A 16286-nucleotide genomic window follows, 5' to 3' on the forward strand; every position below is an offset into this window, starting at 1 on the left:
TTTTGACTTTGACTTTTCCAGGAGAGATGGAAGAGGAGATGGAGAACCCTGAGATGGTGGATCTCCCAGAGAAGCAGAAGCATCAGCTGAGACACAGAGAACTCTTTCTCTCCAGACAGTTGGAATCTCTGCCCGCGACACACATCAGGTAACCTATGAAAAAATCTTTAGATATTGAGGATATGCTTCATTCTGGCAGCGTTTTTTTTTCTTCTAGCAGCCGACTTACTTTCATTAGTGCGAGCATAGGAGTCTCACACACACACAACGACTCCCTTCAGTCTTTTTTTTTTTTCATGTTCTGGCCTAATGGAATCCCCAGTGCGGAAGAGTATTAACCTCTCGTTCATTCACGCCGCTCTCTCATCGGTGCGATTTCAGCAGAGAGCAGTTCAAGATTGAGTCAGTCTTGTTTTTTTGCTCAAGGGCTTGTATTTTTCGTCATCTGTACTTGTGAATAGAACCATTTAAGAAGAATCATGTCCTCTTCTATTTCGGATGTTGCTATGAAAGCAGATGGATTTTTTTTTTTTTCATCCTTTAAATTCACTTGTGTCCTACTTATGAACCTGAGGTCACATCTGACTCAGATCAACTTGGATCTTGTGAACATGTAAATCTTTGAATTTTATGGAGAAAGTCGGGACTGGAGGGGTGGAGCAAGATTGACCTTAAACGATTGTGGATGAACAGGTTCTTTATTGTTGTTTGGTCATGGATAATGGATGGCAAGCATCAAACCTTTTAAGGGTTGGAACGATTCATCGAGTGACTCATTTTCAAATCAGCTGTTGATTAGATTTTTCCTACTGTAACTGTAGTGTTTGCAGTGACCTAGAAACATGGACAAGTGAACAGCGGGATTAGGCAGAGGTGGCTAGAGTATCCAAAATCTATTCTCAAAAGTACAAGTACTTAAGAATTTTTACTGAAGTAAAAGTAACAATCTTTAAAGTTACTCGAGTAAGAGTAAAAAAGTGTCTGATAAAAAAAAAAAAAAACTCAAGTAACTAGTTACTAAAATGTCTTTTTTAGGGTTGTAGATGTTTGTCTGCTTTTATGAGAGAGCATATGAGGGAAAACACTTGGACATGTGTGAAATTTGATATTACAATAATTAAAACATTGCCCATAGTTAACTAATTACTATTATCAGTGTTCAAATTAGGGCTGGGCGTTATATCGGGTTCTTTGGATATATCGATATGATTCCCCAACGCAATGCGGTATTATTCAATATCGTTCATATCAATATGGTTTGAGGCCATATGTGCGCATTCTGTGCGAAACAGACCACTCCATGGTAGCACGCGAGCTCCACTTGCACAAATGTGCGCATGCGCAAATGAATGATTCACTTCATGAGTCATACAAAAGATTTGTTCAAAATGAACGAATCGTTCAAGAACGACCCATCACTGACACGACATGGAGGACGACGGTCTCTTTTTTACATTTACATTATAACACATTTAGCTCTGTGTTCTGGTCTGTTATAATGACTGTTTACATATGCTTAAAGGGTCACGAAACACCAAAACACATTTTTTGAGCTGTTGACAGTCCTGTATGTGTCCCACACTGCTAAAAACACTATTAAGACACCTATAATTCACTAAAAAGTGTAAATTGGTTGTTTTTGCGTTATTTCAAGCAAATTCGTACTTCCGGTTTGAAACGAATTTTTGAAGCTGCGTCACGGCCATGACATAATATCGTGTATTCCAGCGTGCAGACTGGGCGTCTGTGCCAGAGTGAGTCTTATTACGTCTTACAGTGTGCTGCATTAATGCATGAGTAAGGCTTGGTTCAAACCAATCAGCGCGCTCTATTGTGCAACTTTATTAATATTCATTAGTGTCACAGTGTTTTCACGACAGAGACGCCACGTTGTGTTGGCAAAACAAGCGTGAAGTGTTGCTTTTATAGTTTGCTGCCGTTAAGTTTCGTTTTAATTTTCTCTCTGTGAGAGCGCAGCTGGCGTCACGTGTGGATTAACAGTGTACGCGACGCTCGACAACAATAACTTACATGTCCAAACGCTGAGATCTGGATTCGCTTGTAGTCTCCTCTTCATAAAGACGCGGCTCTAGTTACTGGTGATTGTCCTGTCTCTACAGATTTGGTAAGTGAGCGACCAGCGCTCTTTGTTTATTAAGTTTGTTCGTATCGAATTAAGTTAACTATTGCACCGAGTCACCGAGTGTAAACACGTTAGCATCACAACCAAACTTTAACCTCGTGTAGGGTTTTTACCGCATTTAGTGACCGGAATAACACACGCGGCTTTCTGACGCTATCTGCCGTGTGCATCTAAGTTTCCGGGAAATGCTGAGGTTTTTTTTTCTCTCATTCGCCGTACGGTATCAAACATTGCATGAAAAATACACGCTTAGAGCAGTTCCTCGAATCAAATATCTCGTTTGTCGCGAGGGGCATGAATGAATTCCCTGAATGAAAGAGCCAAACTGCAGTTAAAGTCCAACATTTAATAATTTGGTAAATAATTCGACTACAGATGTCCTTGTAGGTTAAACACCATCACTTTCTCCTGTCTGTGTATTTTGACTCTGAAACTCACGCGTGCCTAAATAGACACTCCCACACCATCCCACTTTAGTTCCTCCGACACTCCCCCCTAAACAAAGCTGGACACGCCCACTCTTCTGACTTTTTCCAAAGTAGAGGTGTGAAAACACCCTGCTGAAACGAGGGGGTTTCATGGCCCTTTAACCAGCATTTCATCACAGTACTCTGAAACTCTGGTTCTTTACTTCTCATATCTGTAGTCTATTCGTTTTCATCTCCTTGTTTAATATTTAGTAAAACAAGTTTAGTCAAAACAAAAGAAAAAGTGTAGGATTTTTTAAGACTTATCTTTAGATATCTATAAGTGCACTGTTAAATAATTGTGCGCAAAACATTTTTATACACAACTGTTTTAAGCAGGAGAAAAACCTGTACTGTGTTTTATTTATCAAAGATTTTGTGCAGCTGTTATTTTTTGTGTGCAGCTGTTTATTTGTAAACAGGGAGGGAAACTCCTATGTTTAAATTATATTTTGCTCAAAAAACATTTCATTATGTTTAAATAAAGGCTTTAACTCTCAAGTAACCATTTATGGGAAAAATAACAGATATATATCGTATACCATTATTCCTCCTACAAATACCGGGATATGATATTTTGCCCATATCGCCCAGCCCTAGTTTAAATAGGCTTAACGTTGACACTTACCACTACGTGTTTTTTTTTTCAGGTTGCAGCTGGAATTTGTGTATGTTGCATTGTTCAGCATGCATCGCATTATAAAGCTATTCTTTTTGCAATCTTGTAGTGAACACAGACACTGAGCTTGAGGCTGCGGGTGATCTGATCTGATAAACTTGCACATCTTCAGCCGTCATTCATTTCGATACAGGTGTACGCTCTTACCAACAGCAAGAGAAGCGTCTCTATAGCAAACTTTAACCTTCTTTTTCATGTCCTTCGTATTTTTTATATTAAATAAGGCCTTGAGATGAAGAACCATATGAGTCCATATTTTCAAATTTTGAGTAACACAATTTTTCCATTTGGGTTGTGAATATTATATGTTTTTATTTTACTTGAAGATCGACAACAAAAGCTTCTCAATTCTAAGGAGATAGCATTTTTCAGTGTCATTATTAAAATAAAAAAGTTATTGTGATTTATATTTCTCAAATGTTCTCCCTGCGTTCATGTGGGGGTTTCCTCTGGGTGGTTTGGCTTCTCCCACAGTTCAAAGACATGTTATCCAGTTCAATTGAGTAAGCTATAATTGTCCGTAGTGTATTTGTGTGAATGAGAGTGTATGAGTGTTTCCCAGTGATGGGTTGCATCCGCTGCGTAAAACATGTGCTGGATAAATTGCTGGTTCATTTCGCTGTGGCAACCCCGGATTATTAAAGGGACTAAGCCGAAAAGAAAATGAATCAATGAATGAACAGTATATGTCCAGTTAGTGTGGAATAACAGTATAACTCCAATTCATCCTATTACTTTAAACCATTAAAGATCTGATCCTTTATTTTAGTTTTAGTTTTAATACAGTAACAGAAACTTCTGGTTAACATTTAAGCATTTTTTTCAAGTTTATTATTATTAGTTAAAACAAAATACAGTATGAACAATGTGCAATACATAGACCTTCTTACAGTACATGCAATAGCAATCAATTATTAACAATAAACAACAAATACAACAATAAGTACATAAAATGCAGACCCACATCATAGCTAATATTGTTGTTTATTTAGAAATATATATATATATATATATATATATATATATATATATATATATATATATATATATATATATATATATRTRTATATATATATATATATATATATATATACACACACACAGCGCACCTGTGTATATACTACTTAACTCTTCTCGCGCTCCACCATCTCACGATATAAATAAATATATAAACAAGCACTGATTGCTGTAGTTTACACAGGACTTGCAGGAAATATGCATTGATACAGCTTTATTATATATGGCACTGTAGGTTGTATATTATCATAGATTGACTGTTTTTGTGCTGTTTAGCACTCCGTATATGTTCTTCAGCTTGCCTCTTTTGGTGGGTTTTTCCCTGGTTTTTGGTCTCCTTTTTGATTCAAATATGGTTTACCAGCATCCTTTAAAGCCTTCTTTACTTTGTCCTTTTATTTGTTCATGTCTTTTTTGCTGACGATTTGCTTTTTAATATATGTTTTTGTATACAAAGTTCATGCATACAATAATGTCACATGGTCATCTTATTTTTTTTATTTTTGGACTTATATGGTTGTTTGTCACATGCACTCAAATATAACTGGTACTATACACCAGGGGTTCTCAAACTTTTCAGCCACCGACCCCTAATATAACAACACCAGAGACTCGCGACCCCATCTATGCTCAGAGGTGGTTATAAGCATACAAATATTGCACCCTATTGGTGTGTGTGCACCATTGTAACTATATAACCAAGCCTATTGACGACACAAAAAAGTGCAACAGTCTGTTTTTAGTCATTATTCATTTGTTTAATCTAATATTAATCTCACTTAATGGGAATGGTGAGCACAATGTTAATAGCACAAGACTATTCTTGGTTTAATTTTGGTGACTTGGAACTTGAAGATCGTCCTCCTTGTTCAGACGGGGCTTTTATTTTTAATGTATGCGAGTGCCATAAAGTTGTCAAAGTTTATCATTGTACCGTGAAATCAATCTGCTGCAACTAACGTTATTGCCGTGATGTTAATCTAGCATAATAACCCCAGGGGTCGCAATCAATGGAAAAAAATTTATAAATAAATTGAAAGGCTGATGACTTTATTTGCATGTATTTTTATGTAACTTTTAAATATTAAGTATATTTTATGGGCGAGGCAGTGGCGCAGTAGGTAGTGCTGTCGCCTCACAGCAAGAAGGTCGCTGGTTCGAACCTCGACTCAGTTGGCGTTTCTGTGTGGAGTTTGCATGTTCTCCCTGCCTTCGCGTGGGTTTCCTCCGGGTGCTCCGGTTTCCCCCACAGTCCAAAGACATGCGCACAGGTGGATTGGGTAGGCTAATTGTCCATAGTGTATGAGTGTGTATGAGTGTGTGTGTGTAAATGTGTGTGTGTGGATGTTTCCCAGAGATGGGTTGCGGCTGGAAGGGCATCCGCTGTGTAAAAAACTTGCTGGTTGAGTTGGCGGTTCATTCCGCTGTGGTGACCCCGAATTAATAAAGGGACTAAGCCGACAAGAAAATTAATAAAGGAATGAATGAGTATATTTTATAAGTTAAATGTATTTTTATATTCTGCAGGTTATGGGATAAAATATGATAGTTCTAATAGTTTATTAAAATATATGAGAAGTTTTAGAAATCACCAGGCCCCCCCACAACAACAAAGTTAATGAATGATAAGTTAGAAAACATGATTTAATTCCAGAAAATAAAATATGTAGATGTGCATAATTATGTTTACTCTGATAGATCATTTAATGCATGCTGCTAGAAAAATACAATTATGGGGGAAAATTAAGGTTTATTTGATGAATAAAATAAAAACAAGTTTATTTTATAAACCAAACGGATTTCTCTGGCAGCAAAATTTGACAACTTCTGTTATTTAACTAAATCTGATGGGACAAATTGATTTTGTTTTAATTCAGATGATATTAGTCAAAATGACAAAATATAAATATGAACAAAATTGCAATGTTGCACAATTACATAAAATACTACATTACTCATTTTAGGCAGTGTTAGAATTATGCATACATGTGCACAATAACATTTGGGATAGTTTTTTTGGTCTGTTTTGGCCATTTTTATTGATTTGATTCTACAGAAAGGCCAGGGTGTGGGTTTTTGATTTTTACTTGTGTACTTTGGTACTTCTCCAGCTTTAACTTTTGCACATCTGTTTGATGTTTCTAGGTCTTTTCAACTGTGGGATCTGTCAGGAATGCTAATTCATGCAATGTTAATCAAATAAATATAAATTAAATTTAAATGATTAACTTCTAAGAAAAATAGATCGGTTCTTATTCCTTTATCCACTGGAGACTAGGTTTGTTTTTTTATTTATGCTGTTTTTTTAAATCATCTGAATGATTTTACTTTCAACCCTATGCTTAATCGGTGACCATATTGGTGCAATCAAATCCTCAAAGCACCTTCAGATGTACAGTAGCATCAGATTTTTTGAAGGGTTCCTAAACACCAAGAACAAATAATTCAATAAAACAGCCATAAAGGAAATTGTGGGTACTTTTCAGGCATTTTCTATTCATTTTCCTTAAACTGCAATGACACACATCAAATATATCATTCACAGTAAATTGAGTCCATTATTAATATAAACTAATGCAGCATATTTTGTCTTTGGGAACATTTGATTCTGTTACTAATTGTTGATTAACTTAATGTTAGACTTTAACCACTAACAGAGTTGACATTTTCTACCATTATTCGCTTTAGCACAAGATGCTGACCTGAAACCAGATACCACATGGCATGTCTAAAGTGGATTTTTTGTATTTTTATCATCATAGATTTTTAAAGTATATCAAAATAACAGAGTTGACATAATTAATGTGTGTCCTAAACATTTTGTACAAATTAATGAGAGAAGAATAATGACATGCCTCAATGCTTTCCAGAGTTTCTCGGCAAAGAAAGTATGAATGTATATATTAACCTGTATGTATTAAACACACCTGTCTAATGAACTGTCTGGGTGTAACATATGCTTTACTATTCTAAATTCCTAAATGTTTTAAACTTAAATGGATGTTTTTCCCAAAAAAAAATTTCCCCCATTGTTTACACAACTTTGACCGAGTTAAAGTTTCTTTCTTCTGTTGAACACAAAAGAGTGCTGTAATCATTGAATGTCAGTATATTTTCCTACTATGAATGTCAATGGTTACAGGGTTTCAACTTTCTTCAAAATATCTTTTTTTGATATAAAGAATAAAGAAATTTTATACCGGTTTTGAACAAGTAAAGGAGAATTATATCTAAGTTCATTGGGCTTTACACATGTGTTTTTCAGCCATCGAAAAGCTTCTGGTGAAAGACTAACGTTCAGTTTTTTTAAGTGTAAATGTAGTCAGTTAGTAGTGAATATAGCCAGTTAAATAGACCTAAGCATTCATTTAGCTGTTCAAGCGGGAAACAAAATAAAAGGCCGTTTGATAACAAGCACCATTAGGTTGATCACGATCAAGCAAACAAAAAAAAAAAAATACACTGTGGTAAAATAAATATTTGTATATTATAAATACATAGCATGGAATCATGTTATTCAATGAAGTACTTCTTACCTGGTGTAAGGGTGCTTTCACACCTACACTTTTGATTCGGAACGTGTCTCGTTTGCCCAGTTAGCGCGGTTCGTTTAGCATATGTGAACAGGCCAATCACGCTCTGTTCCGCGCCAAAGTAATCGCTCCGAGATCGCTTGAATGAGGTGATCTCGGCTCGATTGAAACGAACCCTGGAGCGGTTCGATTGCAGTGAGAAAGCGATCCGATCCGAGCGCGGTTATATCACAGTGTTTTATGGATATGTAATAGGCATACGGCTATATGTAGAGAGAATTCTGAGTATGGAGGGAAGTTTCGCGAGTCTCCGGATGCCCGCAAACGAGTGATGATCTCCCGGTAATCTCGCGTCTCCCTCCCGTTCCTCAAATAGGCATCGTCGCGCACCCTTCTCACCCCTCCCCACCACATCTCTCCTCAGACACATCGCGCGCGGACCTTGTCAATCACCACCAAACCACCACCTCTCCTGACAGCTGAGCGGGACGCTGCAAAATAAACCCTGACACTGATCAATGTGAGGAGAGTTTACTCGCACGTGACTAGTTTTAGCTCTTTTGGTCCGATTAGAAACTTTGCAGTGTGAAAGCCAACCGCTCCAAGAGCAAAGAGCAACAATGTAACATTTGTAATCTCTGTTTCGGAACAACTGAATCGATTCACAGGTGTGAAAGCACCCTAAGACTCATTCAGGTAGTAATGGGTGAATGATTCGTTTATTTTGAATGAATCTTTTGTATGACTCAAGAACGATAAGTCTTTTCAGGGAGCGATTTGTTCATTTGCGCACACATTTGTACAGGTGGAGTTGATCATTTTGCGATTCTTCTATCAGGTTTGAGTCGTTGGTTTAATTTGATTTGATGCGTTAATTTCTTGAGAACTCGATTTGAGTTGAAGGGATAGTTTACAGTTTAACCCAAAGAATGACCAGTCTGGTAGATGAAGAAGAGCCGGAGTCAGAGATTAAATAGAACTCACACACTTAAAGTATAATCTGTTTCTTATCCAAGGCTGAGTGTACTCTCAGCCGTCTTTATCAAAAATGGTTAAAAACTGGTTAAATAATTCCTTACTAATAATTCCTTAAGTCTATCTTGAATAAAAAGTAGAATCACTTTAAAAGAATTAACCGTAAAAATAGCAAAATCACTTTAGACATTTTAGATAGTAATAACTACTAGAAATAACAATAGAAACAGTTGATTCCAGTCCTCAGCCCTCAGTTCCACTCAAGGTCTCCGTGACCTCTGACCTAGTTTGGTGGCTTCTGAAAATAGTTATAAAGAGACAGGCAAATGCACTGAACATTCTTATATTAAGCAATGTTTTAACTTATTCGTTAATTAAAATCAATTCAAAGTTAAATAATCAAATAATTACATTTAATAAAAATAATTAGAAACAAGATAATGAAAAGGGTAAACATTGGTCCATGATGAGACGGATTGGAAAGCAGAAATCCGAATCCTTCAGAGTCCTTTGTTCATCATGTGAAACACAAAAGCCAGTCATATGCATTGAGAGCCAGAAAAAGATTTGATCCGTTCTTTTCTCGAGTCCTTGGGTTTGAGTCATCTCTCTTTACATGCTGTCACGTGTTGAACGAATGACTTAAAAACCAGAAGAAAGGTGAAATAATCATGGCTCTTTTTGGCTCAGACCGTGTGTTTTGGTTAAGCTTATTGACCTTATTCTAAAATGCGGAAGTGCGCCTGTTTTCGCGATTGTCTTAGAACTTCCGATTCAGTCGCCTATGGGAGAAATGACTAGGAATAATAAACGGCAGAAAATGGCCAAACTACTTGCTCAACAAACAAATGTTTGCATGACTACACAGACCAAGTAGCATATTATAATAAGAAAATATTAAATTGCAACATCAAGCAGCGTAACGAGCAGTTGTTATTGTCAAAAAATGAATGGAAGTGAATGTGACCGGAAGTCGCGAGACAAAAAGATTCAAATGGCAGCGCCCACTCGACAGCTGAGAATAAGGTGAATATTGGACTTAAACAAACCACTCAAATTTGAAGACTGGTTAGAGGAGGTGAGCTGACATAATCGTAGACAAAAGACCAAGTAAACAATAAATTATTATTTTCTCTTTTTTTATAGAAATCTAGTTATGACTTGTTTGTAGTGTGATCAACGTTTTGCTAGTTGTAGATGTAAGATTTAATTCTTAAAATTTTAATAATATTTTGGCAAACTTAATGACTCGTGGGTGGGTGGGGGAATTCATTCGTCTTAATGAAAGGTCCAAGTCAGTTAATGATCCAAACTTCTTATCACTACAATCTGGCAGTGTAGACCATTGATTTTGAACAAACCAGATCTGAAATGTGGTGAGTTCATAATGGCATAACAGTTCTCAGGAAGCACCTGAGCGGGCTTATTCAAAATTAAGAGCCTACATTTATAAGGTCTATTATTTCACCATTGTACTGACATGTCTGTCTAGCAGTGCAGAACAACTGCACAATGAAATTTAAATCAGTTTAAAGGCATTTGTTGCTTTGTGATACATTTTAAAACCAAGTCCCTGTGTTCTCTGTTTCAGGGGGAAATGCTGTGTTACTCTTCTGAATGAGACGGAAGCCCTCAAATCCTATTTAGACAGAGAGGTGAGTGCCACAGCACTATGGCGAGGTGTTTGTGCGCATGTGCAAATGATTTGTTTGCGTGAATTTGCTTTTCATTCTCTGCATCTCTGTTTACTGGATGCCTGCAATAGGGAAATGCTGATCTGACGTGTGTCTGTGTATATGTGTGTGTGAGAGAGCGTGTGTATGAAAGCTAGTTTTGAGTCCCGATCCAAATGAATAATTCAGTGTGTTGACCCAGTATGTTCCTCCTCATATTTAGTAATGAGGAGACTGGAGACTCTACAACGAGTCAAGCCAGTCCTCTAATATCTCAAACACTGGCCTTCACCGCTTCATTTGTTCGTTTGTTTGTATTAAAGGGCAGAATCATACTTTACATCAGTTTGCATATGCATAAGCTTGGTTAATGCATTGTGAGCGTTGTGTATTTGGTACGCTCTTGCCTTTTGAGGCAGTGATGCACAAAATCAAGCTTTGCATTAGTTTTTTTTTATGATGTACAGTGAAGATCAAAATCCGAGAACATTCTACACTTTCCTATATTAAGGCCACTGCTTTCCTAAGAGATCTAAAAGAGCAATTTGAGCATATATATTACGATAAGAAGTTAAATAAGACTTAAACATGGTATTTGGGAAGAAAAAAAAAACACTTACCAGGTTAGAGAAAATGGATTCCTCTTAGTTTTTTAGTGTTTGGGCTATTTACACGACAATGTTTTCAGGCAAAAACTGTAAACTTTTTATCCATTTTGCTTGTTTATTTATTCAACAGCAGCATTTTGGGAATGAAAATGCACAAATCTGAAAACAGGTTACAGTTGTTGTTTTTTTTTTCTTTTTTTTTTACAGGGCGGGAGTTTTTAAATGTTTCCATTGCTATGTCTGTGTAAACACAATTAAAAACAATGACTACATTTACCCTGGACATCAGTAATCTAATTGTTTTCTTTAATCTGAGTAAGACAATAATATAATTAAGGTGTTTACATGAGTTGCTTTTTGAATGTTCCTTTCATGGTTTACATGTAATAGTATACACTACCGGAAAAAAAGTCTTGTCGTCGATCTCAGTTGTGAGGGCAACATTGATTCATTGTTGATATTTTGGAAAAGTGGCAGAAGGTAGATTTTTCAGATGAATCATCTGTTGAACTGCATCCCAATCATCACAAACACTGCAGAAGACCTGTTTGAACCCACTTGGATCCAAGATTCTCATAGAAATCAGTCAAGTTTGGTGAAAGATAAATCATGGTTTGGGGTTACATTCAGTATGGGGATGTGCAAGAGATCTGCAGAGTGGATGGCAACATTAACAGCCTGAGGTATCAAGATATTTTATTCATACTTCAGCCTCCACATCAAAGTTCCTAAAAGCAAAGAAGGTCAAGGTGCTACAGGATTGGTCAGCCCAGTCACCAGAGATGAACATTATTGAGCCTGTGTGGGGTAAGATGAGGAGGAATCTAAATGAATCTAAAAGAATCTTGATGCACTCTGACAGTCCTGCAGGAATGCTTTCTTTGCCATTCCAGATGACTTTATTAATAAGTTATTTGAGTCATTGCAGAGATGTATGAATGCAGTCCTCCAAGCTCATGGAAGTCATACACAATATTACTTATTTTTACACTCCACCATGACTTTATATTGTATACTGTACACTATTTCTGTTAAGTGACAAGACTTTTGTCTAAGCGCAGTCAGACCTTACTGTCCTAATTAAATCATTAAAAGTCAAGGCATGATCATGTTTTATTTTGGTAAAATAAGCATAATCTAGAGTCCTTTGCCTTTCATATAAGCCACATCTGATACCAAATGATCAACTAAAAGTGAAGTTATTATTTGTTGTTCCTAAGACTTGGATAGGTGACAAGACTTTTGTCAGTATATAGTTCCATTAACATCATTACATCACCATTTGGCACTTTTTTTTGGCACTGTTTGTGTTCGTCATTGCATCATATATGATTTTGGGTATTTCGTTTTTAATTTTGCAACAAGTTCAACTGGTCTCAAGTCTCAAACTGACAACAATGGATACAAATTCTCAAGCAACAGCCACCTCTGCAGTCAGATGCTATTGGGTTTTGTTCACAAATTTTTCGTTCATGTCCCCCCGACAAACTTGAAGATACTGGATGAGAGCATAGTCATCGTTTCCCACTTGCACCAAAGATGTGATTTAGTGCAAGCGGGAATAGAGCCATTCTCATTTGTTTGTCGGCAAACTGCTTTGTTTGCATCCTGTCGTAAAATGTTGAAAAGTACTAGTGCTTTTTCATTTTTGGATTTATCATTGTCGTGTGAACCTAGCCTTAATCGGGCAACAAGTAGCAGTTTTCTTAATTTTCTGATACACCCTATTTAACCAGCAGCCTGACTTTCTAGTTTTCACAGACTTTACTAAATAGGGAGTTGTACTAAAGTGTCTGAAACCATCCGAGCAACAGCAAGAAAAGTTTGTTTTCTAGATTTGTGGTTTCTAGAATGTTGTGATGCCATTTAGGTCCCCTACAAATGCTGGTCAAAAGACAAATTTACAAAAATGCTGCATAATCCAGGAAACATCAGTGGGGAATTGATTTAACACTGCAGCTGAAATTGATCACCAGTTCAGCTCTGAAAATATGGAGGTGAAATATCATGGTTTTGTTTGGGAGTTTGGCCTCTTATAGTAGAGTGAATGCAAATGTTCAGAAGCTGCTTCAGCAATATGCAGGTCCTTCCATGGGAATCCTTTAGTAACTAAATAATTATGACCAAGAAAGTCATCATAGTCATGAACTGTTCAAAAGACACAGCAGAGAAAGACTAGCAAGTCCTTTGAGACAGTAGTGATGTTCGTAAGGTACTATCAACATCAGGCGTAGTAAAACTAACGAGATGTCATAATGCTCAATATATTTTGAAGCGTTTGATGCAACCTCCACAGTTCAATATCCAGATGGCAAACACGGATTTTTAGCTTTGCATTTAAATAAAAAAATGTATTTCCCAATTCCTTTACTTACTGTGAATATGCTTGTCAGAATGTATGTCAATGTGCAGTGTTCAATCAGTGAGCACTAAATTAGGGACGCTTTCACATGAAAATGAAAGTGACATGAGCAGAAGACCAGAAGCCCACACTGTACGTTGCTATTTCTGTTTAAAGTAGATCCATTCATAGTCAAATTTTTAAGCCTTTGCTTTTTAAATATTGAACCTTAAAGCAGGAAGAGAACTCTTTGAGAAGAGCCCTCAATGACAAGCAAATTAAGTTTGCTCGTCCATGGTAAAACTCAATTATGGCCAATAATTATGAAAATGTACCTGACTTGATGAGTATTTAGTTGGCTATACCTTCGAATGCGAACTTTGGAGAACGTCTAATGTCCTTGAGACACTAGCTGTCCAATGGGGCGATGTCCATGAGACACTAGCAAAGACATTAGCAACGTTCGATTTGGCGATGTCTCTAAGACACTAACGACGTCCTGTGAGAGATCTTTTCCACAAATGATCTAATTTAGATCTTTAATGTATGTTTTGGGTCTCAGACTTACTCAAGGTGTTCTTTTTGGCTTTTCAGGATGCCTTTTTCTACTCGCTGGTGTACGACCCACAGCAAAAGACTCTGCTGGCTGATAAGGGAGAGATCAGAGTGGGAAACAAGTACCAGGCTGACATCACTGACCTCCTCAAAGAGGGTAAGATGTCTCTTCATCTTATTGAGATGGACAAGGTCAAAGCATTGAGCTCTTCATATGAGACCACATATTTATCATCGTCTGTATTCATATTAATGCAGCATAAAAAAAATGAAGCAGTGCAACCACTTTCAACACTAATAATAATGTTTCTTGAGCAGCAAGAAACTTCTTCTTAAGGATCTCATTGGAACTGTAGACAGAAAATCCCACGTTTGATTTCATAGGACTAAATTACATTTTTAAATCTGTGCAAATGCAAAAGCTATTTTAATTCTAGTAATATTAATGCTCATATAAATACAGCCTTATTGAGCACAATATTTCGTTTGTAAAAACTTAATCATTCCCAGTATATTTTATAGCAAACATGGGAATTCTAAAATTTTAAAAGGCTTTATAAAGCTCATATAAGTAACATATGTCAAAATATGTACTAGGACTGTTCAATTAATGGAAATTGAGTCACAATTGCAAATTGAAAAGCTGAGCTCAGTTAATTGCAAGAGGCTGCAATATAGAATATATATGTATATGTGTAAACATGGTCCGTTTCCACTGACTGGTAAGGTACGGGTCACGTTTATCAGGCTTACGTTTCCACTACCAAGGGTACCCTTTTGGTGGGCGTGGTGTACGACAGAAAGTTTCAGTCAACGTCATTGTCACTTGAATAAATGTCTACGGTAAAGCTGTACAAGTCGTTTACATATAATATAAGAAGCACTCCTCACAAAACAGATGCTTTATACATATAAGTACTTGTGTATAAATGTTTATTACTCACCTTTCTATGAACATGATTTGATTATAACTGTAGAGCAATGACGGTGCGAAATAGCCTTCAGTAACATCTGCAGTTCTACAAAATAAATAAATAATTGCAACATATATGAACACATACCGACCCTTACAGTCTCCGATATGTTACAAACTACAAAAGAACTACACACAACATACATTTAGTCCTTATTTGAGTTCAAAAACAAAACGCAGCCATCTCCGATCACACTTTGAGTTTTCCTTAGCATTTGCTGTTCATGTAACTGCTTGACTTTACAGAGGCAAACTAATAAACATGCTAGACTTTCTGCTATGGTGTTGGGAGGCATCGTAGACATGGTATCGGTTTTCATGAACTGCCACATTACATGAGAAGAAATGATTAAATCTTATTTTATGACGTTCATTTGTCGTTTAGGACTTCCTACGACACCCTATGTCAAGTCAATCATGCTGAAATCGTGTGATCTGACCGGGGCTTTATAACTAGCCAACTGCATGACCACACTTTCATTCTGCCCAATCAGAATTGTGCAACTGAACTACGCCCACAATAAAAAATAAAGAAAACAAACTGGAAAGCACAGACAAGTGGGATTATGGCGTCTGCTGCTTTAGAAGCATTGATAGACTAGCTAATATTAAAGAAAAACAACTCGTTGGTAATATGGGAATATTTTGGTTTCAAAATTACAGACACCAAACAATAATAGGAGGTTTTGAAGACCTGTCGCAGAATTGTTAACACTGCTTACAGATTATTTAGCTGAAGCGTGAATCGAATTAAAATCAGCTTGAAGCGTAAATCAAATCAAATCGCAATATCTGTCCAAAAAAATCACAATTAGATATTTTCCCCAAATCGCACACAGCCCTAATATGTACCCAATTTAATTTTCAACACTTTCAAAACAATACTGTTAAATTACAATGAGCTCAGCTTCTGGAGTTTTCAGGCTTTAAAATGAGTGCATCTTATTGAGATTCCACTCTTGCATTTCCCAAATGCTTAATAAGCCAGAGTAGATCATAGATGCTGCTGGCACCCATTTTCTTTGGGGAAACTGTGATTAGTATGTGGCGCGAACAAATCCTTTAGAGCAGAAATGCATGTCGGTAATTCGAAAAAGCAATTTAAGCATAAAAATGAGTTTTTACATATGTGCTCCAAAAAATTGTAACAGAAATAGTCAAATGTTGCACTGCACAAATACATTGCTGGTCTGTGAATCCTTTTATATATGATAAGAAGGGCAGAGTAATAAATAATTCTGTTTCTTGGTCCACCATTGGTCCAAGGTGAAAGTCACAATCAGATCAAAATGGAAAATTCTTTTTTTTTCAGGATTATTGCA

At 36.6% G+C, this 16286-nt stretch overlaps 1 protein-coding gene across 2 annotated transcripts in view; it reads left to right on the forward strand.

Annotated features, from left to right (window-relative positions):
• mta1 (metastasis associated 1) overlaps positions 1–16286 on the forward strand; it is a 107874-nt gene that overhangs the window by 59971 nt on the left and 31617 nt on the right. For both annotated transcript variants that reach the window (XM_005158860.5, XM_001333237.8), the window contains exons 4-6: positions 22–148; positions 10406–10469; positions 14031–14148. In XM_005158860.5, the coding sequence (XP_005158917.1) occupies positions 22–148; positions 10406–10469; positions 14031–14148 (309 nt within the window). The remainder of the gene's footprint in view (positions 1–21; positions 149–10405; positions 10470–14030; positions 14149–16286) is intronic.

The sequence above is a fragment of the Danio rerio genome, chromosome 17, assembly GCF_049306965.1.
Source record: "Danio rerio strain Tuebingen ecotype United States chromosome 17, GRCz12tu, whole genome shotgun sequence".
NCBI classification, from domain to species: Eukaryota; Metazoa; Chordata; class Actinopteri; order Cypriniformes; family Danionidae; genus Danio; species Danio rerio.